This window comes from Hippichthys cyanospilos, chromosome 14 (assembly GCF_059441005.1).
Source record: "Hippichthys cyanospilos isolate Australia breed blue-spotted pipefish chromosome 14, RoL_Hcya_1.0, whole genome shotgun sequence".
Classification (NCBI taxonomy): domain Eukaryota; kingdom Metazoa; phylum Chordata; class Actinopteri; order Syngnathiformes; family Syngnathidae; genus Hippichthys; species Hippichthys cyanospilos.
In genome coordinates, this window is record NC_142382.1 from 13,810,286 (window position 1) to 13,836,924 (window position 26,639).

The 26,639-nt window shown below is 39.0% G+C and overlaps 1 protein-coding gene across 3 annotated transcripts; it reads right to left on the reverse strand.

Annotated features, from left to right (window-relative positions):
• On the reverse strand, nt 1–26,639 carry kiz (kizuna centrosomal protein). Of its 3 annotated transcripts, XM_088433293.1 has the most exons (15): nt 26,464–26,638; nt 26,145–26,210; nt 25,648–25,810; nt 24,863–24,925; nt 22,686–23,289; nt 22,368–22,557; nt 18,563–18,682; nt 17,786–17,950; nt 17,003–17,147; nt 13,528–13,684; nt 13,060–13,122; nt 11,739–11,840; nt 10,890–10,962; nt 1,951–1,997; nt 1–315 (listed from the first exon to the last, which is right to left on the reverse strand). In XM_088433293.1, the coding sequence occupies exons 1-15, from the start codon at nt 26,535–26,537 to the stop codon at nt 215–217; spliced, it is 2,133 nt and encodes a 710-aa protein (XP_088289419.1). In that variant the 5' UTR covers nt 26,538–26,638; the 3' UTR covers nt 1–214. The 3 variants fall into 3 exon arrangements, 2 of the variants coding, with proteins under 2 accessions (XP_088289419.1, XP_088289420.1); XR_015867786.1 differs by lacking the exons at nt 1–315; nt 1,951–1,997; nt 10,890–10,962 and adding an exon at nt 12,873–12,987 and having other exon boundaries at nt 26,464–26,639; XM_088433294.1 differs by lacking the exons at nt 1–315; nt 1,951–1,997; nt 10,890–10,962 and having other exon boundaries at nt 11,821–12,987.

Genomic DNA, 26,639 nt, shown 5'->3' on the forward strand with positions numbered 1-26,639 from the left:
TTAACAGCAGAGTGTTGGGCAACTCTTCACATACTTTACCCAGCACTGGATTTGCCAACTTTATTAGATGTTTTTTTTTTTAACAACTGTGCAAAGTTTACAATGCAAAACACTAAATTAGTAGTCGGAGAGTAAAATAATGTATTAATCAAGCAGTGTGAACAGGCCATTGTATAAAAACGTAGAACTTTATTAACACATCACCAGGGAAGCATCAGTCATAGAAGTCATCATCCGTGTCATCAGCGTTAAAAGGTTGTGGACGCAGAGCTGCTTCGATCTCTGAGTTGCTGTCATCTGAATCACCCCAGAGCTCTACAGCAGACAGAGGAAAAAATACACTACAGCCGAATGTTTACAACTGTATGGTGCTTAAGATCATCTGCTTGCATTTGTTAAGCTGCTAAATCGACACTTCATAAACCATTCCGCAATTTGAATGCGTTGAAGCTAAAATGAACCTTGAAATACCACAATGAAAGTCTTATTGCGTTCCCTTTCATACAGTCTTGTATATTTATTGCAATACAATTTATCTTGATTAGCACTGTTATGAATAAATATGTTACACTGGAGCAGCATTAGAAAGCGCTTGAAGTCCTGTTAATGTTGAAGGTCAGACAGTGAATGAGTTGCTACTCAAGAAGAAATTGAGATGAATTGTGACACTCACAAGCCACAACAGGATGTTTACCTTAACAATTCAATAAAAAAAAATCTGAGTAAAAACAGGAACAAAACAACAATCTTGTTCATGTGTACTTCCTTAGGCTAAGCAATGTAGAGAATGGAACCAAACGCCTCTGACCTTGAAGGTAGAAATGAGCCCGGTATAAACGCAGGCTGTTGTACTTCTTGAACTACTGTAGATCCCATAAAATTGAGCGGGTGTATCTACAGTTATCAGTAAGAAGTGCACAAAACAACTATCCTATCCTAATGATGGCAATTTTGCACCATTCAAAAATCAGCAACACTCCAGAAGCAGGAATAATTATTTGAAGATGCTTTCATTTAATCAGAAATGTAAGAGATTACCTGAAATCAGGCTTATAATGGTTAGTGATTGCGGAAAAGCACATTATGTACATGTTACTTTTCAGTAAAAAGGATGTACAATCAAAGTCTAATTCTGGCTTACAAATTCTCTAAAAAGGATTTAGCTTCAAGGTCGATTTTTGGATTACAAGTCCTCAAAAAGCATACAGTTGTGCTGAGAAAAATTTTACAGGTGTTCACATAAAGCTTAAAATTAACAGCCATATTGAACCTCTTTGTCTTTATAGGCCTTCATACACAATTAACCTTTTTATTATTATTTTTTTTTTTTTACAAAACAGTTCAAATGTCTCTGACGGATGTGTCACACTCATGTGTGGGCACTGGTCAAGTGGAACAAACGCATGCACACAAAACCATATTTGGGTCCTTCCTTTATACTGCAAAAACAAATGAAATCGACCTTTGTTCTTATTAATCTCCAAGGAAAATAGAGAAAATGCATAGAAAAAAAATAATGAAAACTTTCAGTAAAAGGTAATATTATGATATTCCAACATAATAATGAAAATGATTCAAATTTTAGAAAAAAAAATATTTTTGTGGCAAGGAGAAGGTGTTAATGGCTGCCTTGATCATAATAAGTCAAATTTATTAAAATAAATTGTCAGCAGTGCTTAAAGCTGTCACAGTTTGTGGTCACATTCCCAATCGAGAATTAAATCCATTCTAGTTGATATTTTGTAAATGAATATAAAAAAGTTTGTGCTTTGTTAAAAAAAAAAAAAATGTTTCGACCTCTGAGTTGAGGCTCTCAACAAAAGCACTTAAGCAAGTGTGATCCTTTTTACATGCATTATGCATTCTACAAAAAAGTTTTCAAGTGAGCTAAAACCGCAGTAATGGTAGTTGTACTTCCACCTACTATGTGGTTTTGTATATGCTACTTACCTTTTGACTGCAGAGCAGAATAAATCTTTGGGTTCACCTTGTCTTTCCTATAAACAATAAACACAATTATCATTTTTTATTGTTATAGTTGAAGCAAGTTGCTTTAGAGATTCAAATACTGTACAGGGAATTGTGATCCACAATTGCTTTCAATTTATTTCTAAACATTACCCTATGCAACCTTAACTTTAAAATACACTGAGGTTTTACAAATATGACTCTCACAACATTTATACGAAACGATTGGAGTGCTCAGAGCCAAGTATACCACCCATCAAATTTGTTTGAGATTGATAAGAGGGATTTCAACATGAGAAAGAACATGCAAACCACCTCTAATCATTTTATTTTGAAATTATTTAGCAACATTAAAATATTTCCAAAACTGAAAATCTGTCAAAATGCAAAGTCCGGCTGAAAAGGTGACTTCAACTTGAGTACAAAGCACCTAGAAGTTTGAAAATGAGACAATGCTAATTGGAGAAATTGAGCTTTTTGTGTGTATGTGTGTGTGTTGGGGGCCCCCCTGTCTCTTTGAATTTGTGATATCAGCTTTTAACAATGTTTGTGATGTCTTAATTTCGTCTTTCTGCACTGGGAACCCCCTTATTCGGTTGGTGAGCAAGTTTCAGTTAAAAATAGCTACTGATTTTTTTGGGCGGACAAAAATTCAGTTTTAAACTATGACACTTGCCTTAAAAACTTGAGTTGGCTTGTGCAGATGGAAATGTTTTGGTGAGAAAAGAAATGAGGGCAGTAAGTCATGTATGTGAGCTATCAATTGTTGTTGCGAATGTATTTGTCACAAGGGATTTTAGAGGCTTTTGAAGAGCTCATTCCACGTTTCAAAGAAAACTCCTTCAAGATGACTACAGAAATCCATAATTCATCATCATGCATTCATAATCATTGAGAACAAAGTACAGTCATAATTCCTGAATTGTAAATTTGTCATTTTTGTGAACCTCATAAATTGAAATTGAAAATTCACACTTGAATTACGTCTTGTTTTATTCTAAACCCATCGAGGTAATTGGTAGATGGAAAATCCTAAAACCTGTCACTATCCCAATATTTCTGGATTTAATTGTATGATCACTGGGAATCCAAGTGATCCAATCCAATCCAACAAATATGCCACCAAGCTATAGTCAAGGTAGGACAGTACACATATCTAAATATGAGGCACCCCTGACCCGATGATACATGGCTTCAATATGTGCTACGAGCAACACTGCTTCTGCAAAAAAACTGGTCAAAACACCGGCTATTTTTTTAGATCAGGTGCTTGAAAATGCTGAGATTTCAAATAGGTCCATTGCAATGCGGCCCTCACAGTGGACAACCATTCATTCAAGTTTTCGTCCACCAAGCGTACCATTCATGGTCCCAAGTAAAGTTGGTTTTGAGTCAATAAGGTCCCCCCATCCAGGGCACAAACACTGCCCAAGGACTGCAGTACCTGAGGTATGTGAATGCCAATCAGCCTCGAACTCTGCTATCCACATACAGTATATTTTGTTGGCGGTTCTTTGTATGTAGAATGTTAGCCTGGTGAACAGGTTTGCTTCTTTGCACGTGAGCGACGTTATTACTTTTATCTTGTCTTCAAGTGTTAAGCTTGGTTTAAGCTTGACACTTCCACAAATTCACTCAAATTACATTTTTTCGGCAATCAATCCCCTTCTCATCGAGTCCACGCCGACCAGATTTTCTGTAACGCATATCTTCCGGAATTTCTTTAATGAACGGAGAACATGGTGGACGAACGATTGCTTATGGAAACACCTTTATGAGTCGTCCGAAAAGGAATACTGTAAACAACTCCTGGTGAGCACCATGTTAGGGGGAGATGAGGACTCTGTTAAAGATTAGTGTTGTTTGTATGCCGTAGAGTCCATTTGCTTCCACCTATAGTATGGGAGAATATCGTCTGACTGCGGGGGAAAGCCACTCCGGATATAAAGTACTGCAAAACGCGTGTCGGCACGTCAAGTGGCAGCTAAATTGAGAGTATGGGCAAAGCTTGAACCGTGACGGTTTGTTCATATCCGAGCATATCTGGAGCATCGTCACATTTGTAACATATTATTGATTATTATTATTATTTATAGACAGTATTTTCATTCATTTACATGAACACAATTACATTTATTTAGATTTTGTGGACATGCTGAAGTTTTGCATTGTTTGATTACATACCATTTACTCTTGCTCTGTCTGAGTATTTGTTCCTGGGTAGTGCATTTCATTTACGTGCGCATGTGAGAGAAAATTGCATTAAGATAGTCGGGTGTGATGAGGGAATATGCTTCCCATAAAAAGACATGACTCAATGCTATTCTTGTCATTGTTGATCTATTTAGTAGGAAGGAAATCTTAATCACGGGTTCAACGTGATGGGGACCCGCGAACGGGAAAGGCCTCTTTGAATGGTTACAAAATCACAGATCCGTGATGGTCGAACTTCATTCGTAAGCAGCAGAGTGAAACGTCGCACTCTCATTCGGAGCTGTGTGGCTTTCGTGTGCCGCATGAGTTTGCAAAACGCAACAAGACTGCTTTCAATGAGTACTTGCAGATTTTTATTTGTTTTTGTGCCTGCTGTACTGCTGCACAGACTTGTTTTTTTTCCTGCTGCACAGGCTTGACTTTCTAGAACAGACTGCATGGCGGTGACACAGCACAGGCTTGACTTTCGAGAACAGACTGCATGGCAGTGACACAGCATAGCGCGCCTACGACATATTACGTGAGCTGACATTAAGTGGATCGATATCCTGATGTTTAATATCGATTTGGGGACATTTTAAATCAATTTAAATCACAGTTAATGAGAGTGATGATTTTTATGTGAATCAATATTTTTGCGCACCACTATCTGATGCTTGTTCTAATTGAACCTAATGACATTGGCAAGGTCCTACATTGAAAAATTCAGGATTGTCAGGTTCCCATAGCTTTGCTGATATCGCTATGTAAATGTGTGACCTCCAAAAAGGCTTTGATCTAACTCAATGCATATGCAAAAAGGCCCCCGGTTCCACTTTAAAAGGCCTCCTCTTTAAATTCACATCATCACAGAATCCATTCATATCCTCAATATACTCTCATCATCTGCCAGGTAAGCATATAGGCAGATTTGTGTGCTTGTTCTTTGCAGTTGCTTTTCCTTTTTCCAGGTAAAGGAGAAAAAGGGGGAGGAAGATGGTTTTCAACCTGTCATGTGTTCTTTCATTCCAAATTGCAAATTTCTTAATTGTGATTATTAAAGGTTATTTTGTTACATGTGTCAATTCTACCCAGTGACCTCTTTATTTGTCATTGCACTCCTCTTATTCATCTGTGCAGAAGTTCATCTTGACACAGTTGGCTGTATATTAGAATTAATAGCAAATTACATTGGCTGCATTTCAGTTCCTATCTTTTGAAGTACAGTGTACAATACAATACCTGAGATACAATATGCGACATAACTATACATGTACTTCCTTACATTGAAGCAGATCACCACGTCATCTGAACACCAAATGTAATTCATCGTCAGATCCAGCGTCTCTTTCTTTAATGAGTCTATCCAGCCATCCATTTTTTATAGCCACTTATTCTCACTAAGGTCGAGAGCCTGCTGGTGCCTATCCCAGTTGACTATGGGCAGTAGACACCCTGAACCGGTTGCCAGCCAATTGTAGGACACACAGAGACAAACAACCATTCACGCACCCGACCCCACCTAAAGACAATTTAGTATGTCCAATACACCTGCCACGCATGTTTTTGGAGTGTGAGAGGAAGCTGGAGTACCCAGAGAGAACACACACTGGCTCGGGGAGAACATGCAAACTCCAAACAGGAAGGCCGGAGCCAGCTGGAATTGAATTTGTGTCCCTTGAAGGTAAGTCAATGAATCCACTTAATTTAATCGATTCAAAGGCAAGTTTTGTCACAACAATGTTCATTTGTTACAATGAAAGTAACATTTCCTATCAAGTTGTTGGATAAATGCCTTTTTGCTACATTCAAAGTGCTGTAACCATCAATTTTGGAGCTACCACCATGCATTGTACATCATTCTAAAAGGAAATTCTGAGAACTATTAGAGTATTCCAATATGTTAACTTTCATTTTAGCGTGGTTAAGTGAAAAAGCATCATATAACATACAGTCCACACTTTTTTAACCAAGTGTCTAAATCTGATCTGGCCCTGTTCAGAGTGAGCCACATTTCTGACCATCAGACGGATTGTCGTCCAGGACATGTAGTGTTTGACGCCATATAAACGAACTCAGGTATGTTAGAATTTTTTTTTTTTTTGGCGCCTATGCACTATTCTGAGAGTGGGTGTGTTCGGTGAGACAGAGTGTTCTCAGCTCGCAATAATTTTATTATCTTTCAATCAGGTACGTGTGTTTAACCTGCTTCCATTTGTACTACTTGGCGCACTAGCGCACCGTTTCTCCAATTGGAGCAATGCTTTGCTCATGCAGTTACCCTTGTAAAAAATAGAATTCCCTGCCCTGAAAATCTATTACTGGCAGGCACATGGCTTCCACAGTTTAAGTCAATGCATGTGCGTTGCGCGGTGCAGTCACATCATCGGACAGTCAAATCTGATCCGAGGCATCCTGTTTTGAAAGGTTAAAAATAGGATTCTGGCTGGCAGTCTGAACAAGACACATGTCACCAAGTAGACCCGTGATTACCCATTGCCCTTTTTAATAGGCCGAATGGCTGATTACACACCTGTGATACAAATTAGAGGATGCAACTTGGGTGAACATGTCCCAATGCTCAAATGATCATTTCCAGGGGAACAATTATTTTTGTCCAGGTCTGGATCCTTTGTACCGCAATTAGAATGCAATGATTGATTTTCACTGTGTAATTTCATTACATTTACATTTATTATTACATTAGTCAAAATGAAAAGTTAATTCTGTGACGAAAGTAGTTTTTTTTAAAATACAGAGAAAACAACAATTTTAACCACATGTAACTATTACTTAGCATGAATAAAATCTAGAGTAAGCACTGGGCTAGGATCTCTTGATGAAACTATAATGCAAAAGAAAGCAAAAGGTTTAAGAGAAATAATGCTTTATTAGCATTTTACCAAAGGCTTGCAAATACAGACTGACTGGCAGAAAAACGCTTTTGTTTACCCTATTTCTTTTTTTTTTTTTTTTTTTTTGAGCTCTTGCCACCCACACACAAATGTTAATAGCTCAACAGCACTTTTGCACAGCGGAGCTTGTCTAAAGGTAAAGGTAGACCCATCACCTCATCATTCCCATCAACTCCTACTCCCATTCCAGCTATGACCCCCACACAAACAATGTTTAGGCTAAGCTTGGATGCACTCAAACAGGCCTAAATGGCAGCAGGATGTCACCCTTAGTGGGGGCAAACAACAAGAGGCAAATGTGAGTGCACCATGAGTGGGTACACTCTAACATGTGAGTGCTCTCTGCTGGCAACGCGTTTGTACTGCAACTGGGTGGAAGCAGCCATGATCACTACAAGTCTCTTGCATAGTGGCAGTATAGTTGTGGACACCCTGTACCGCTGCTTGACTGATAGTGGGACAGATGGAAAAATATAATTGGTAATAAAAGGAAGATTGCACAAAAAAGCTATACTCACAAATCACAACCTTATATAGCAACAGCAGTGTCCAATGGGATTAAAAAAAAAGATTAAACTATTACAAACCAAAATAAATAAACAAACAAATAATCAAATTATAATATAATTAAAAAATGCCCTTTTGCCCCATATTTGTTTATATACACTACATATAGACCTTAATGTTATTTGAATGTTCGAACTGACAAACTATTTTTTGTTGTTGTTGAAAATACTAATTAACTTTGAATTTAATGCTGCAAACGGCAACATTTCCCTCAAAAGCTGGGATGGGGCGTTTACCACTGTGTTCCATCACCTTTTATTCATTTTATGCTTAAGAGGATTTTTTTAATGCTATTTTTATGATACTGGCAATGATTTATTACTGTACAATAATAATAATGCATCTTTTTAAAAGGTGTTTTTTCCACCACCCCATCCACATTTGATGTCTTCATATTGTGCAAGTTTATCTAAATATGTGACTGATGATTATATTGTGAGGGTCTTCATATCACCCCTTTGAGTACTAATAGTATAAAGAAATGTAGTGAATTTAAAATTGAAAAACTTCCATTATCTATTACTCTTTGTCATGTTTTATAATGTTTTTGTTTTTTTACATTGAACTAAATTGGTAAAAACAAGTATCGAATAGCGTCAAGTAGTACTTTTTTATTTAGCGCAGACAAATAAAAAAACAAAAAAACAGGTATACATGGTAACAATGTTGTTTTTGTTATCTGTGACCAAATTCTGTTTTTCCTGTCTCTCTCTCTCTCTCTCTCTCTCTCTGCGGACCTCCCCTTTCTTGAGGTTCTTTCTCCTAAATCTCCCTTCCTTCCCTCCTCCCAGCCAGCCATCAGAGATCCACACACATCGCCTATCCAGAAGAGAAAAAGAGCGCTTCTGATTTTGACACTGAGTGATTTAAGGTCGAATACTTGAGCACATCCTGTTGTCCATGGCAAAGCTGTAAACCACTAATTGTTGTGTCAAGGTTTATGTCAAGCAGGCACTAGGCACAACAATAACACCGGCTGATGGTGAGAGGATCTTTTTCTTACGTACGAGTGTGTGGTCATGTGCTAATGACTAAAAATAGGGAGGATTTTTTTTTTTTTAATTAAATAGGTATTTGAAATAGCAAAAATAAAAATAAGGAAGACATGGTCTCTGAAATGTCCATGGGAGAAAGGGGCACAATGTTTCTTTGCACTAGAGGAAGCAGTGGCATGCACTTGCATACAAAGGGGAACAAGTGGTCTTTACATGGAGTGCAGCTGCTTATTAAGACTCACTCCTTCGTGCATTATTCCTTTCATCCCCACTCAACCACAAAGTGATTTTACTTCAGCATTCAAAAAAACAGCAGAAGATTTGTAATGGACAAATCCTTAATAAATGTTGCAGATCAGTTGCTCCCCTAGCAGTTATAACACAATATGCACATTTTATATAAAAAAGACTATTCTCTCAAACCCCATAATAGTGAAATGAGCACACATAAATGTGTTAAGAGTATCTCTTTGCATCTTGTATAGACTGCATGTATTTAATCTGTAAAGCTTATTAAGGCTTCAGTCATTGCTATGCAAAGCAGTACCCAATGCTTTTCTCTCGCTTTTCATCCAAGTGCAGTGTTTGGCCAATAGGACTGGCCCCCTGCCTCTCATTCTGCATTCATAACATGCAACATTTGCACAATGTATCTCTCAAAGACCCTGAATAGAAGGCCTTAATACTCATGTAAACAACTGCAAACCAATTACTTAATGAATCAGGCCCATACATAATGAGGAGCCTCACAAAGAGTTATAAATGCATTTTTTTGCGCCAAAGCCTCTGCTTTAAACTACAATCCCCTCTGCTGTAGTCTGAGCTTAACAGAGAAATCGTAATTATTGTCTAAGACAACACAGGGGAGGACATTTTTGTATTTGGAGTCCGCCTTCATCCTCCTTTTGATGTCACTCATCAGCTCGTTGACGAAAAATAGAGCAAATAATGAAAACTAGTGAGGGAGTTGGCAAAGCGGAGAGAACAAAATCCTCAAGGAAGGAGGACAAGGGGCAAAGAGATGGAAAAGGACAACGTGTGACAAAGTGAAACAGAGGGAAGCAGGGCAGGGCATCCTGGCGTGTTATGCTTCTGCTTGAACGCCAGGCTTGTGGACCACTTGTGAGTGCATTTAAGTGCAAGAAGTGACTGTAGTAAATCTAAGATCCAAGAGAAGATGAGTACCGAAAGGTTGTGACCAGAAGGGGAATTTTTGGTGACTTTAGCACTTATTGGAACTGTTAACAGTATACTGTAATGACAGAAACATGGGTCAAACATAGAAGCATACATGTATTACCATTTGTTCAACTCGTATATACAATCAGCATCAGTACAGTTTTGTATAATTTTTTTTTGTTCTGTGAGTTTAGTCTAATCACATATATTTTGGGCTTCCGATGCAAATTAATAACACGGAGACAAGCAACATCTGAGAGGGTCTGTGTCTGAAATTGGCTCATGTTTATTAAAGAGGGTGGTCCATGCACTGTGGCTGGCAGAGGCAGGCATCAGCAGCTATGAGGACCACAATAGAGTCAGCCCATTAGCCCTTCCCTGGGCTAATAGGCAGACTGCAGCGCCTGCTTGCCAGGCCGGGGACATACAGCCTTCAGCCCTCAGATCAACGTGCTGCCCAGTAATCACATGAAATCAGAGAAGATTATTCCTCATAACGTTTATGCAGCCATTACAGCAGCCCAAATGGGTTTTGTGGCGAAGAGGTGCTCTGAGGACCTGGTAGTCAATTGCAGATTTGATGAAGTTGTGTTGATATTCAAATGTAAGCGCAATGCCGTTATCTTCTGTGCGGCTGTTTATCATTAAATGTTCTTGAACCAGTCCACTCAGAGCTCTGATTTGAGCAGCTTCAATGCATTTGATGGTGAAAAATGAAAAGACGCTTCTCTTTGTCAACACATCTTAGAAAGTAAATGCCCTTCATCCTTCTTTTTGACATGATGCGTTTGCATTCTTGCAACAAGTCAGAAGGCAGTGATTTTGTCAGATCAAATTGGCTTTGGGGTTGCTGTTTTGATATTTATTTCTGAAATAGGCTTTGGACCGTGTCAACAGAGTGTGAGGGGCTTCAAGAGACCTTTGTCTTTGTGAGCAAGTTAATGGGTGGTGCCCCTTGATCTTATGGAAATGCACAGGGAATTATTTGAGTGGCCATGCAAATGTACATCAACCACTTCGGTGCCTGGTGGCCCATTTTCAGTGGTCTGTTGAATAAAAACAATGTTCTTACCGAGAGTAAGGTTCTTGAGGTGTCGAGCTTTTGGCCCTGCTCCCAAGGTCCACTTCAGGGCCGTGAATTTTTCCTCAAAAGAGCAAATAAGACCAGATGAAAAATGTCATTTGGCTATATCCCTGACTAAGAATATTCCTGAAGAAACTTAAATAATTTGACCAAAATCAAAACCGGACTGAAACATGCGGGGGTTTGTTAAAGTGAGAATTGTATAGCACACCGATGCTCAGGTTCTAGTTTTTTCACATAACTTTTAAAGCAAAGGGTACAAAAACACCATGCTATATTCCTTTCGAACCGGACATTTAACACGACATTCCATGTACTAAGGGCTAAGGTACGAATCAATCACGGCTTAGCTTGTGAAAGTCACATAACCAAATCCAGAAAACAGGTGAGACGTGATTGGTCGTTCATTACCTGAACCCTGAACACGTCATTTTCAGTAGACAGCAACTACAAACATTTGATTTCATGTGTATTAATGTAGATGAAAAATAATTTGGCAATCAAATTAAATTTAGACAAAACGTTAACTTTTCATTGTTGACAATGACAAAAGTAGTTCAGTGTACTTTTAACACATCACTTAGCGGGAATGAAATCCAAAAAGTACAAAATCCAGTTACATAACATTAATTTGCAATTATTTGCCTATTTGAGGGATTTCAGTTACAAGGAGTTGGAGGTTACTCAGGGATTTAAAAAAAATTAATGACAAGAATTTTCAAAAAATTCAAAAAAATACATCGAATAGCCATTTAATCAACTATGGCATTTCATTTATTTAAAACCCAAAATCAAAGGCTGTCCAGGTTCTTTACGAATGTGTATCACACTTCTTACCTGCGGCATCATTCTCCTCTTCCTTTTCTTCCTCCGTCTCTTCAGTGCTCGGCAGGTCTTCCTGCATGACTGATCGCTTAAGTAACTGATATGCTTTTGTCTCTGCCCAGACACACACATAACACACAAATGCACACACAAAGCCAGTCAAATATTTGCTTAAAAGCCAGGTTTCCTACTTTCAGAGGTTTCTGTGTTTGATGAGCCAATATGCTTCAGCAGTCGAGTCTTAGAATCTACTTAAAAGCATGGGTGAATACACCAGCTTAACTGTTGATTCAAGGAAGAAGTAGCAATCTCAGTGCCTCCAAAAAAATTGTACTCCAATAGTCAAGCGTTTTCAGTAACCCCCGCCAGCAAGGTGATTATTAATTTCCCATTTTGAAAAAGTCATCCCTAAATATTTGGCCAACAAAATAAGAGTGACTTTACAAATTTCACACACCATGACCACAATCAATTTATAATATTCTCCATGATTAATTCTGCTCATAATCTGTAGAAACCAAAATGAAAGTAATATATCTTTTTGTGAGAGCAATGCACTGAGCTTATATGGTTCACACATCCTTTTATAATTTGGGGATGTAACCTGTAAAAAGTTCAACCGTACCCTGGTTTCATCGGGCTATAAAACATTTTCGCATATGAATTCTAATTTTACCTATAAGCTGTAAAATTCAAATGGAAAATAATATAGATTTTTGACAGAGGACTTTGATTGATATAATGTGTTAGCACAAGTGCAAACATCCATTTATACATTTGTATATTATTATTATTATTATCATATATTTACAGAGGTATTTTACTGGCTATGCACCGTTAGGGATGCTAACATGAAAAAACTCAGCGGGGGTCTGGTGACCAAGGGTAGCATAAGCTCACTTTACATTTCAGAGCAGCAGAGGAATGGGCAAACCAACTGCTCCTGGATGCCTTCACAGCTTGAATTCTTCAAGTCCAACTACCTTACCCCAGCATTGTTAGGTAGATAATGAGAGGCTATGACAGATCTCTTGCACTAACTACTCTGGCTGCAGGAAAATTAAAGCATAGGACATTATTCCAGAAAAATAAATAATAAAAAAATTTCCAGCATGCCTGAGGCTGGGGCGAAAACACGGCTTGTACCTATTTTCCATGAGCTAATTAGAGAGAACTAGCACCACTCTTCAGGTGGGACTTTGACCCTGGTTTCACCTTGATCATGCTGCCACCGCCACTGTGTAAAAGGGCCTATTATTCACTGCAGGAGGAAGCAAACAAACCACCACATAAGGGAAGTGTGAATGCTGGGACACAGGCGATGCCTTTTTACCTCTAATAGGAACACTTTCCACAGGGCTTTCGTCGTGGCTCTCCTCTTCAGCACTTTGTAGTTCTGGAAGGAATAGAAGTGCATAGAGAGATGCATTGGCAGGGGGAAAAGGAGAGTGGGGATGGAAATGGGAATGTAGGGTCTTTATTTAGCTCTGAATAGAATAAAGAGCTGTATGAAAACGAGGGCAGCGAGGGATTCATAAAATTGAAATTGATTTCTTTCACAAAAAAAAAAGAAGAAACTTTTAATGCTCTGCAGAGGTAATTTGCAATTTATAAAAGCAGTAAAATTTGTCCCTCCCAATCGTCAAAATTGCCGTAAAATGACAGGTTTGTTGAAGAGTAAATGGGTGAATACTTCATTGTAAAAAACCTCGATCAGTTTACTTGAGGTGGAAAATAAATAACTTTTTGTGTAATTTCCAGTCAAATACAGGCACGTTAAACTTGAATAACTTGTCCTGACCTTGGATCTGTTGCTTTTGGATCGCACTGGCAGGCTTCACATCCCCATCACGAGCTGGGAAAGGAGGGCCACAAGAACAAGTAGAGTCACTCTCCTCATCTGCTGAGGGCCACTCCTCACTGGACCGGGAAAGCTGTGTCCTCAGCAGCACTTTGGCCTGCGAGCAGCACAAATTAAAACCAAACCATTAATTGTTCCCATTCAGTGAAGGAAGTGTTAAATTAAACTCAGACCGATTAGGCATTTCATTTACTTAGGCCATAGCTGCTTGTACAGAGGTTCGGCTGCAATATAATTAACACCATGAGAAAATAACACCAAAATCTCTCACTTGTTAACTGAAAGATTATTTTGTACACTTTTGTTTTCACTGTCCTTCTCCATCACAATTTTTTCCTTCTCACCCTCTCTTCTCAACCATGAGATAAGTAAAATGGAATAAGAATGCAATCATCCTTGTCTTAATGTGCAACATGTTCTGTATACCTCCCCTCTTGGCTGAGAGCGTTGAGACAAACTGCTCTCTTCCTCCCTCTCAAGATCAGATTTTTATAATCTCTGGGGAAATGACCGAATACAATTAAGAGGAGCTGTTTCAGGAGATGCCACACATTGATTTCCTTTCTCTCCTTCAGCCCAAATCCAGCCATCACCACTGTCTCTCTTTTGTTATCAAAGACATCACCATTTGCTACTTTTTAATGAGCACGAATGTGTAGAACGGATAAGGACAATGATCAAGATGATTCAAACCGTGACAACCCAAAAGTACACTGTCATTTTTTTTTTTTTTTATCAGCGGGGAGATTAACAAAATGTTTTTTTCATTTTCTGAGAGGATAGGGGACAAAATACACACCCGGGTTTTTCACTTGGTATTGCACAATAAAGGTTGATCCGTGTCCCAGATATCACACTTTGTTCCTGTTTTACTCAGATATTGTTAAATGTACTGTGCACTGAGGGTTGTTGCGATCCACAGCATTTGAAACATCAATGATTTCAACGGTTAGCACTTGAATATTCAAAGAGCTTCTTTTGAGTGTGTGCATGCAAGCTGCAGGCTCCCATTTTCCAGAGTGACTGTGCTGTGTGCAAAGAAGAGAAAAGAAGGAATAAAGATGGAGAGAGTGCATCAAGTGAGAGATAAAGCAAGAGGAACATTTTCACTCAGCCTTTCACTGATGCACTGGGATACAATGAAGATGGCGGTGTCTTTCTTACGTTTGTTGGCTCATATTTTCAAGTGGCTCTACAGTTTCTTTCTTTGCCTCTTCTCATTGTGGCCACGACATTGAAGTGACATCTTCATGCCAGAAGGACCACAGTAATATAGTGTACCCAACTCAATAACAATAGGCAGACATGTATACAATACATAAAGCACTTCAACAGGACCAAAAAAAGGTACATTTAGCGGAAAATCTAGGATTGGAATTCTATCAAACCGATTCGCTGATATCTATACTGTTTATCTTTCAGAGAAAAAGAACATTTGTGTATTGTAAAAACATTTTAGCCTTTACCACGTATGCTATAACAATGTATCATTAATTGTAATACAGTGAATTATAAAAGTGGGATAGGTTTAAATTAAAACATACCTGAGACTAAAATCAAGGCCAGTTGCATTACATTATAAAATCTGAAATAATATACTTGAATGCCCGATATAGTGTGAATTGAGTATGGATGATGAGATCAGAAAGTGATATTAATGTGGGAAAAAGTAGTCCTTCGACCAATCTGGACCAGTTAACTACATCACTTTTGGGAAAGATACCAAATTAAGAATGAATAAATCAATAAATGAATGAACGAGGGCTTGTTACATTAAATTTAAAAAAGTGAAATATAAAAATATGCCCAATACAGTGTGAATTGAGGATGCATGATGAGATCAGTCAATGACGTTAATGTGGAAAAAAATAGTCCTTCCACCAAACTGGACCAGCAAACTACATCACTTTTGGGCAGGATACCAAATTAAGACTGACTGACTGACTAAACGAATGAATGAACAAATAAATAAATAAACCAGGACTTGTTGGATGAATATGCCGCATGAGATGAAAGAAGACAAGCAGAGGGTGTAATTTGCCATTAGCACATGGGTCAGGGTTTCCTTTTTGTCTGGGTCAATGTGTGGAGCAATCTGATGAAGAGGCAGCCAGGCTTTGGCATCAAACACCAGACACAAAGAGGGCTCCCCAACAACAAGCACTAAACACACAAATAAAGAGCACTGACAAACACACACACACATATATTTTCTACATTGAGTGGAATACATTCTTTGTGTGGGTCACCAATTCTACTGTACTGTGGATGGAATGATTCAAACCATAAGGCGATAGTAGAGGGGTTTGGAGAGGGAGATTGCGTGTCAGATTGTAGGAAACTCAATGTGAAAAAAAAAAATATTTTAATTCTGAAGTTGTGAGGACCTGCCTCTGTTCTTGGGTAGATTTGCTAACCCACACTAATTTGTTTGATTTTAGCAGTCAACAGCAGACAGGGAGGAGCCTAATTGATTGATGCACAATGTTAGCGAAGGAGGCAAGCACAGTAATATTGTTTCCTGGCTTGGTTTGTCACATTCAGTTGTCATCTAAAACAGTGAGAAATCCCCACCAAAATTCATATGTGCATTTCTCCTCATTTCCATTTAACCTGTGGAAATATAAACACGATGAGCACAATATTTTTTATTTTATTGACATTAAATGTAAGCTTTGATGAGGAAAAAAACAATAGCAAGTGACAAAATTAAATATATTGTGATGATCCTATTTACATTTCTGTGGATAGAATTGGACAGGAGTAGGAATGGGAATTTTGGGGGTAATTGCTCATAGTTTAGCCATACTGAGTTTTTTATACTTCATGCATTCAGGCCTGTATGCTATCTCCTGCAGCTATTCAGCTAGCCCAGCTAACCAGTGACAACACTGCCCGTGCACTGTCGCTGCTCCCTCGGTTACTGATTGATTCCTGATTCGTTTTGGAGATTATTAACAATATATGTTAAATAATTTGGAATGGATACATTTTGTCTAGTTCTTTCCAATGAGTTATGAGAAGCGGAAGGCTGGTGTGTCTAAATCTTTGAATTGTTGGGGGCATTTTGAAAGAGCCAGTAGGCAGGGGACATCCTGAACTGGTTGCCAGGCAATCACAGTGCACACATAGACGCACATCTATGGGCAGTTTGAAGTGGCTGTTATGACTACCATGTATGTTTCAGGCACAGGGAGAACATGTAAACTCCATACAGGAAGGCTGAAGCCAGTATTGTCAAAACCTTTTCGACTAGTGAAAAAAAAAATCCTTAATCGTAAAGGATGCTTGTCAGGAGTTGGTCCACACGAGCAAAGCACACACATTCATACAAGTTGACAAAAACACACTCAAACAATGAAAAGTGTCACATCCTACTTGTCTGCACCACTAATGTGTGTGACTCTAACGCTACCTGGTGGTGGTATGTTGCATGGCGCTCTACCAGCAATGGCTCAAACAGCTCGACCAAGCGCTCAGTGCTAAGGACGCGGCTCTCCTTGAGCAGAAGGGCGTGCTTGAACCAGCGATCCCACAGCCGAGCGGCATCAGGAGGGAGTCTGTGGTGAGTGTGTGGGTGGGTGGGGGTGGGGGGTGGGGGGTGGGGGTTGGTCAGGCATTTGACAGATACAAACAAGTGATATCAGGTTCATTCTCATTGTATTAGTAACAATTTCCATTAAATTATGAACCACTACAAAATGACAAGAACATCTGTGATTAAATAAGGAATTATATTAGTGTTATAGCAAATAAAAAGGTTAAAACACAATATTCACTGTAAAGGAGGATAACCATAGATGGCTTTCTTTTGATGGGAAATGAAGCAGCAATATCAAGGAAAATCAATAGGAGAAAGAAGGATATCATGAATTTGGCGCAGAACATAACTCCCTATTCTCCAAAAGGACTGCAAAACATAGCTAGGCTTTTTAATTTACTCATGGCATTTAGCGTGCTATGTTAAAGCAGGAAATGCCACCAAAAATGACCTTTAGGTTTATGGAGGTAGACTGTTTTGAAAGGCTGGGTCTGCTGAATACAGTATGTGTCTCTCCTTCAATATAGTTTAAAAGTTTAGTCTTTAATACAATGTGAAATCTCGATCAATCAATACATATTTCTTCCTAGCATTTAAAGGTTCTTAAACGTTTTATTTTAGAAACACAATGCTCAAAATTAGACATACAACCCTTACCTGACTGCTATATGCTCAGTGCTGGACTGGTGTGCACTCACTAGCTTCTGTGGTAGCAGGCAGCCCTTCTCTGTACTCATTGACAACCTCTGGAGCTCGTGAAGCACCACTGCGCCGCATGCTTCAAGGTCCTCCTCATTCAGGTCTGCTTCACTGTCACAAAGGCTGTCCAATAAAGAACAGACACGCATTGCCAGGGACCATGGGTCAGGCGTACAGAGTAAATCCGACAGCTTTTAACACCTCATACACGCACGCACACACACACGCATGCTATGCACCGTCAACATCCTTGCAGGTTTTCACACATATTATTGTGAGCCAAAACTCAAAAGCTGTGACACAAGATGACCACTTGATGATTAGAAATCACAAAGGGGGTGAAGTAATTTCTTATACTGGTATTAACACAAACACACACATGTGCGTGTGTGTGTGTGGTTGCGCGTGCGCGAGCACACACACACACACACACACACGTACACTATGCAGTAGATGAATGTGATATGACTGGTCTCACACCAACTGCCTAGCGGCTGTATATGTGTCCCTATTATATAATAATAATGGGCAAACATCGTCATTGTATAATTTTAATTCATTAAACCCCCCTAAGTGCAGTGTGAAAAAGCGGTAAGACTGCTATTTACCTCACAGATAAAAACGCAAGGATGATGGCGATGACACATGATGATAAATCTTGGCCAGAAAAATATATTTATTGTTGATAGTTGCAAATACTGTAAATGTAACATTAGATAAATAAAAGACATTTACCTTATAATTCGTATGAGTTGTCTTTCATCAACTGAAAAATTCCCATACACTCTTGTCTGTTCACCATGGAGTCGGCCCTCAATGAAGTCGAGAAGTTTAAAGAGTCCTTCAATTGACAGCCTGAGCCCCCACCCCCACAAAAAACAAACAAAAAAACAATGTTGATAAGGTGCAAATTCTTAAAAAATTATTTTTGTATTTTTCCTCAAATGACATTAATTTAATGGTTGTTTTCTGGAATCGTTTAGCCATTTATTTGTAAACTACGGTATATATCACGCAAGATAATTCTTCAAATAGTGTTGCAACATAAGGTGCCCTGTTTATTTTAAGATGGTCGTCACGATGTATTTTATTCTACTTTATGTGGAATAAAATAAGACTATGAAAAGTATAAGTTTGGTTTGGAAGGGCTGGGTGCGTGTTTTTTTGAGTGGGAGTGGGGGCGTTGTGTGCTCGAGATTTTACAAATAATCTGGTTCTGTGTGAAGCTGCATATTGCAAGATGCATGCCAAACGCATGTGGATATTGGCAATCCATGTCTTTTTTTTTTTTTTTTTTAAAGAATTGAGCTCTGGGTGGCACTCTTTGAATTCTCTCAGCAACCCCAAACCGAGAGATTCTCAGGCCCCCGGCATAAAATGGGCCTAAAAGAATTTATGACAATCTGTAATAGATTCTGGGTTAGGGGTCAGTTAACAATTGTGCCATACTATTTGCAAGTTGCTGCGCAGCAACATTCTGATTAATCTGGCGTCGTCAATTATATACTGTCTTCTCCCATTTAGCTTCTTATCAGCGTCAGTCTTTTGTCATATTTTTCTACTCCAATTTGTGTTCTTCAGAATGAGTAGTCCTTTAGAGAGTTATAAAGCAAATGAGTTTTTCCCCCTTGCAAATCTCTCATTGTATTCTCAACATCTTTAATGTCAAGGTCTTCTACCTTGCCTTCATACAGCTGTTTACTACTGTCGTGACATTATCAGCAGCATATTGTTAGCTTGGAGAAAGAGGTCAGGTTCTGTGCTACAACATTGCTCGAAAGTGAACAGAGCAGATTTTAAAGTGAAATAGGCCTAACCATGAGAGCAATTGGTGTCAGGGAGGAGTCTTGCAGCAAATAAAAACATACCACATGTAGCAGTTGCACCAGAATGTCAGAATAGTTTCTAGAATGTGTAAAAAATTAGTAAAACTAAAAAGTGGATTCCCCATCTTCAGGGAGAAAAACAAAATGCAGCACCTGAGATATATTATTTCAAATGATGTCAGCAAAGGAGCAAAATCATCGTACAGTTCAGGGCCAGAAAGTAAATAGACCATTGTTTCTTGAAGAAACCTGGAGGATATTTCAGGCATACGCCCTCACTCACCCTGGACATGCAGGAGAAAAATATAATGGGATAATCTAATGAATTGCCCTGGCTTGTTTTTCCCTGACTGCCGGTTGAATGGAGGGAGCGATATAAACTCTAACCTCACAGAACAAGAAAGAAAAGAGGGAGAGGATGGAAACTGGATGCTCGCGGAGCTTTACATCAAAGCCTCTGGTTTTCTCCTCATACACACAAGCCCTCAGTGTTAACAATGAAAGCAGTGGCCCCCACCGCTGTCACCCCTGCACAAGCGAACTGTGGCACCCATTGAGGTTGCGCTATAAACAGTACAGCAGACCACACAGAAACCACCATGCAGAAATAATATTCTTTCCAAAAGGGAAACTACTGCATTTTTGTTTAAAATGCTGCAGTGGTAAAGATGCACAATTATGGGGGAGAAACAAATAAAAACAGCATGAAACATCCTACTTTAGGAATGCCGCCAATTGCATGCAATGCATAATTACATTTTCTATATTGTATGTTAAAAAAAAAAAATCATGTTCCGGAAGTGATGAAGTAAATGACTGAAGGAGTGATGATTATGAATTGTTTCGTTTGGTACAGTATCTTATCAACTGGAGAAACCCTGGGGGTGGGTGGCGGGGGAGGGGGGGGGGGGGGGGGGGGGGCAATTGAAGAATGTTGATTGTGCAACAAAGAACAGCTATTCCAAGGACTGTACAATAATTGAAAAAATGTAAAACAATATTTTAAGATTTACTGGTAGTATGTCTTGTAAAAACTAGGACCTGATTGACAAAGTGGATGATTATGGCCCTTTACTCAAAAAAATAAATTTGGTCAGACGGCCAATATTTGCCTACAGTTTTAACTTTTTACCTTTATGTATTCTAACCCAGTGGTCCCCAACCACCGGTCCGCGGGCCGGTACCGGTCTGTAGATCAACTAGTCCCGGACTGAATAATGTTTTGGGACTGATTTAGTTTAACATGTCATCCATTTGTGCTTTGTTTGGCTTGATCTTATTTTTTTCTTGGCGCTGCCTCAAGTCACCCTGATGCCATTATTTATTACACATAATCTATACCATAACCTTATATCCTTAAATATCTACCATAAGATTTATGCAGGAGGTCTATTCTTAAATACATTCTAGCAGTCATAGATGTTTTACCTGTGCAACTTTGTAAATTTTGGACATGGCAGAGAGAGTTAAAACATGGCCAAAATGCTTAATTTTATCTATACTGTATATTATATACATATTTTTATTGTCTATTAAAAATGGACTCCTGCTATTTATGGAGAATTGATACAAGGCCGACCTACAATTAGTGAAACACCGCATCTAAATGATGCTGACTGAATTGCATTGTGAGTATATAGTTTTTGATTAATTCGCTGATAAATCGGTAATCAGTATTTTTTTCTGGCAAAAATCAGCATCTGTCTCAAAATCTGCATTGGTCAGTCGCTAAAAAACAACCACTTTTTAAAATTTTGAATTAACTTTTGGGGTTATACACGTTTGCACCATATATTGTCACACTGTTTAAAGGAACAGTGTGTAAGGGTTAGACCGTTTTTCACTACGGAAAGCAGGAGCTGCTGCAGGTGCTGCATTTACCATTGTTCGTAGCTATAACAAGCATGGCCGCTTCCCTAGATGTGCCACCCCCCATGTAATATAATTGAATTATCACTAGATCATGATTATATTTAAAACATACTGTTGGTCATTAAGAACACATTCATTTTAAAGTTTTTTTAAGTTTACAATCATTTAATTTTTTTCCCTTTTAATGAAAAACAGTCTAAATCTTACAAACTGTCCCTTTAAGTAAATGATTTTGCTATCTGGCCGAGTGCAAATAAGAGAATTTATTCTTTCAAACCGTACAATGGTGAGTTGAAATGAACTGTACCTGTCAGTGGAAACATGGCTTTATTCACATGAGACTGCGGTTTTAAACCAATCCAAAATGATCCTTCAACTAGAGGCCATCATCACACTAAGAGTTTGTGGCTATAAGTGCTGGCCACATACCAACCCTCCAGAACACTCTGTGGTGCCACAAATTTCCTCCTCCACTGGGGAGTTCCCGAGGTCTCTCAAGCAGAAAATTGCTCTGTTCGGGCATTATCATGGATTACACCAATATGGTTGGCGGCAGGTCCTGAGCTCTCTCTGTAAGATGCGTCACTGTCACCACTGTTGCTGAGCTACACTATGCATGGCTGCCTATCTACCATGTCTTCCACATTCGCCTTTGACAGCCTCGAAAGGTGAAATAGTGTGCTCCTATCATCAACATACCACTTTAATAAGCGTTGAGAACTCATCTGCTTGTTTTTTAGTTGGTAAATTGTAAATAAAACTGTTCTGAATTTTGCCAGAATAATACAAACACAATATTTCTTGAAATTCTGTAAAAGGCCACAAGACCAAATGCTACATACAAGTGAGGTGTGTCCTTGACGGTTGAGACAGGATTGTGCCAACTTCCATCAGATCCTGTATTCCTTGCAGTTGCTTCATCCTCGAGCTCATCATCCTCTGACTCAGATTGTGACAGAGAAATACTCAGGTCACTTACACTGCTCTCCGACAACTGCTCTTCAGAGTTTGAGTTGAAATTTTCAGATCTGCCTGAATGGAAGCAAAGAGGAAGGTTATGACGAGTCCTTTTTCACATCTTTACAATGTAAAAATAAACACAATCAACAGCAGGAAGCACCCTAAACTATATGTGATATCAGAAAAGCAAATTTTCAAACCTGGGATATCTTCAGTTTTTCTTGCAGAGGATGTTTCAGGCATCAAATGGCTAAATCCTCCCCCTAAATTTCCCATTAAGAGTGTCTGAGGAGCAATCTCTGTGGTGTTAACGTGTTCAGCAGGAGGATTCTGGAGTCCTATTGGGTTATTGCTGCTGCCTAGGGATGGATTCTTCTTAGGACTCTTCAAGGTCACCTGAGGTTCAGGTTCTTGTTCATCATCATTTGCAAACAGCACGGGTGCAGTTTCAGCAAACTGGAGAGCCGCCACCCCTTTCCCGTATTTGTCAGTCAAATCATGGCTGTCGGAATGACTGTCTGGAGCTGAAATATCATCTGATAAATGTGCTTGGTCGGCGGCGGCGTCCTCTCTGACAACTGTGAAGTCCTTCAAAGGGCCACTTGGTTGTCGTTTACAGGAATACATGCTACGATTGGGCGAACAGTCCAATGTGTGGTGTGAGAGTACACTTGTGCTCCCAGTTGCATGGCAGGCCCCTCCAGAGGCTTGGCGGCCAATTGATATCGCCGCAGCTGCATTTGTAAAATTCTCTGCTATGTCACAAAGGGAGCTGTCCTTGCATTCGCCTTGTACAGATTTCAGCTGCAAGTTCAAACATATAAATTGTATTAACTTACACTGTTGTATTAAATGTATATTTTTCAAAATAAAACACAGAAGACTTGCTGGCATGCTTCAATCTTAACTCAAGTTAATGAAGCCTATTTTGAGAGTTTTTCATCTCAAGTACGCTAAATATCCACTCTATGATTTGAATGAGAGCAGAGTGTTTGGGCCAAGGTCAGAATTCTCTCTACTACATCTCTCAAAAGAGTGTCTCACAATCACTGTTTTAACTTTTAATCATATAAGAAACCCTTTACACAAGTTTTGATTTATGTCACTGTCACCAAGGGGGGAGTGAAGGCGGCAAAAACCCTACCTCGTAAACACAATAACAAAAAAAATATAGCTTCTGTTTCTTTTCTGATAAGCGTCTTAAATACCAAACAGTTAGCTGCTTAATAACATTCACTGTAAACCATGCAGCCCACCCAGCAGATCCACAAAGTAAGTATAAAAAAGAGGAAAAGTTAATTTCTTGGCTGAGTGATTCCATCGGTAGCTGCAGGGCAAAGTAGAAAGTGACTCACTAAAGTAGCAATTGATTCTTCTATCAATCTGCAGCACGCGTGTGCTCTTCCAAGGAAAGTATTAAATATGAAAATCATATCCCGTTATCATCTGTCTCCAGCTTTCAGCCCGGTAAGCTTCCCTTAATGAATGCTGCAGCCTGAGGGACATGCACACTGCCAGCCAATGGCTTGTATGCATAATGGAGGAACGGTACAATTTTGCTCATTACAATATCGACAGACTGAAGGGGGAGGGGGGGGTGTACACTGTTACAAGTGACTGCTCTAGACAGCATGCTCCAAGTTATTATGGGATGTCTTAGACATTTCATCTAAAAGAGCTTTAACTGCTTTAAGTGAAAGTAGAAAGCAGCTATGGGCTTGAACTACACTGCTTGTGCAGATGCACTGGCTAGGATTAGACACCTGTGATACTACAGACACACAGTTTAAATGTGTCAGATTTATCCTGCCTTAAATGGTATGTTATGAACCTAAAACACACAAACACACACCTACATGCAAGAGTGCGCGCGCACACACACATCACCCACATACATGCACGCACACACACACAAACGCTCAATTAGGGTTTTTTTCAATCATAGTGGGGACCCTCACTCTAACCATCATAACAGATTGCCTGAACATAACCCTTACTTTAACTTGAACCTAAATCCAATTTAAATCTATACTGTACTCTAAAAGCAAGTCTTGACCCTCAAAAAGAAGTCTGAACTTGTGGGGTGCACGAAAAGGGTCCCCAAAAAGGCAGTAAAACCCGGAATTGGGTCCTCACCATATAGGAAAAACCAAGGGCACACACATACACACACACACATTCACACAGACACACACACACACACACACACACACACACACAGACAAATCAGCTTCTTGGAAGGGAGATTTAGAGGACCTTGGAAATATTATTAAATAATATTTGTGCATAAAGATCATGATGCCATTATCTTTCTTTACCCTGATATTCTACTGATCACAAGTTTAGTGAGAAAAATATTCTCCAAAATGAATAATACCTTTGAGCTTCCTGTTGTCTTCATTTCTTCCAAAACTCTGTAAATGTTTTTTGAAAATTCAGCCTGTAAGACATATAGGACCACTTTCAAAATACCACCTCTACTGTCATATTTAACACCGACTTACAGTCAAAACAATACAAGCAGTATTTGAGGAAAGAATCTGTTAAAACAAAACAAAGTGCAGACTGAATAACAAATGCGGTACTTATAAAACATGAAGAGGAAATAAACGAACTGCTGGGGGGAGAGAAGGACTAAACCTCTGGAGCACTTCACAGTCTCTATATTGGCCAATTAACTCTCTGAGTCATAATTAGCCAATTTTGTTAATTTGATATTAAATTGTCAAGCACTGTTGTTGAGTTTTAAGCGATAATCAGACTGGTTCATTGTTTCCCCCGCTCGTTCATTTGGTTGTTGTGATAAATTGCACATTTTGAGTGTTTACTACCACATTGGTTTTGCAAAGAATATTGCAAATATTACAACTCCCTGGTAAAATGACATGAAGGCTATTGTGTGTGAAATTGCTTTTATGCTGATAATATGATACGAGAATAAAATGGAATCTTTAAAAATATTTTGAAATACAAATTCTCTTTTGGAGTTTTGCATGTTGATAATTATCATTTTTTGAAAGAACACATTACTTCAGCTAAAACTTTAAAACAGCAAAGGTTGAGCAACATAAAATTTGACAATCCAATCAAAAACTCGATCAACTTTGTTAGTCCTTATTTACAAAAACAAAATAACTGTGTTGTGTGTAAGTGTGTGATTACCTTTTGTTGTTGCAAAGAGAAAAGGTCAGGACAGTATTGTTGCATGCTAATTTGAAGGCACTCCACATCTCTCAAAAGCTCAAGGTTTCTCATTTTCGCGTGTGTCTCCCTGACACAGATTTGCTTGAGATAACCGTGCAGTTTGGAACCTTTTATCTGAGAGCTGAAGGCAAGGGAGAGCTATTATTCCAAAGAAATTATTATCAAGGATACTTGTCAAAAATAAGAGCAAGGCTTAATGGGGGAAAAAAAGGTTAAGCGCAAGATGTTCTAAATTCAAATGTTATTTTCAACCAAGCGTTATAGTTGTGACCTAGCGTCTTATTATTCATGAGGAATCACTTTACTATGATAACAGTTTACTCTTAGAATACACGGATGGATATTTGACATTTTACACATACACTATTTGCAAAAAGGGATGCCAGTAATGATGAACATCGATGAAAACAATATTATATATTGGCAAAATATTCCAAAATACATATTTATCTTACATTGCACGCTTGTGAGGTCTGGCGTTAACAAACAGCTCCTTTTCTAACTGCAGCCTCTGCTTCTCTCTGCAAGCACACGTACACACACATGCGCGTCAAAGTTGGGACTGCTACCATCTGAGCAAGCAGAAGACTTAGCAAAATATACATACATAAAACGGCAAAGAGTCGTCTATCAACAATTGCTATGTTGAATTTTTCGCGAGATAACAATCTTGTAAATGCTCGAATGTTTATGCCCAGCGCTACAATCTTAGCAGCTAGCTAGCTAGCTAGTTCGTGAGAGGAAACCAGGCGAAAAAAGCGAAAGCCTCCTTACCGCTGATGGATGCTCTGTTGAATGGACGTTATCCTCTCTAAATATTTGTCCTCCGCTCGAGCCACCGCGGCCATTTTCACCTACTTTGCCACAGAGGCAGAGCCGCAACTACCAAAGAGAGACGTGAATATTTACAATGGTTACCATGAGCACCACTTCCCAGAAGCCCTTCGCCG

Bases quoted from the DNA above. Each gene is read 5' to 3' on its own strand.
- kiz (XM_088433293.1), bottom strand. From the start codon at position 26,537: ATGGCCGCGGTGGCTCGAGCGGAGGACAAATATTTAGAGAGGATAACG. The intron at 22,558-22,685 runs GTTTGAAAATTT...GCTTCCATTCAG, and splicing joins AAAAACTGAAGATATCCCAG to GCAGATCTGAAAATTTCAAC. The intron at 1,998-10,889 runs GTAAGAACATTG...TATTGTTTATAG, and splicing joins CCTCAAGAACCTTACTCTCG to GAAAGACAAGGTGAACCCAA.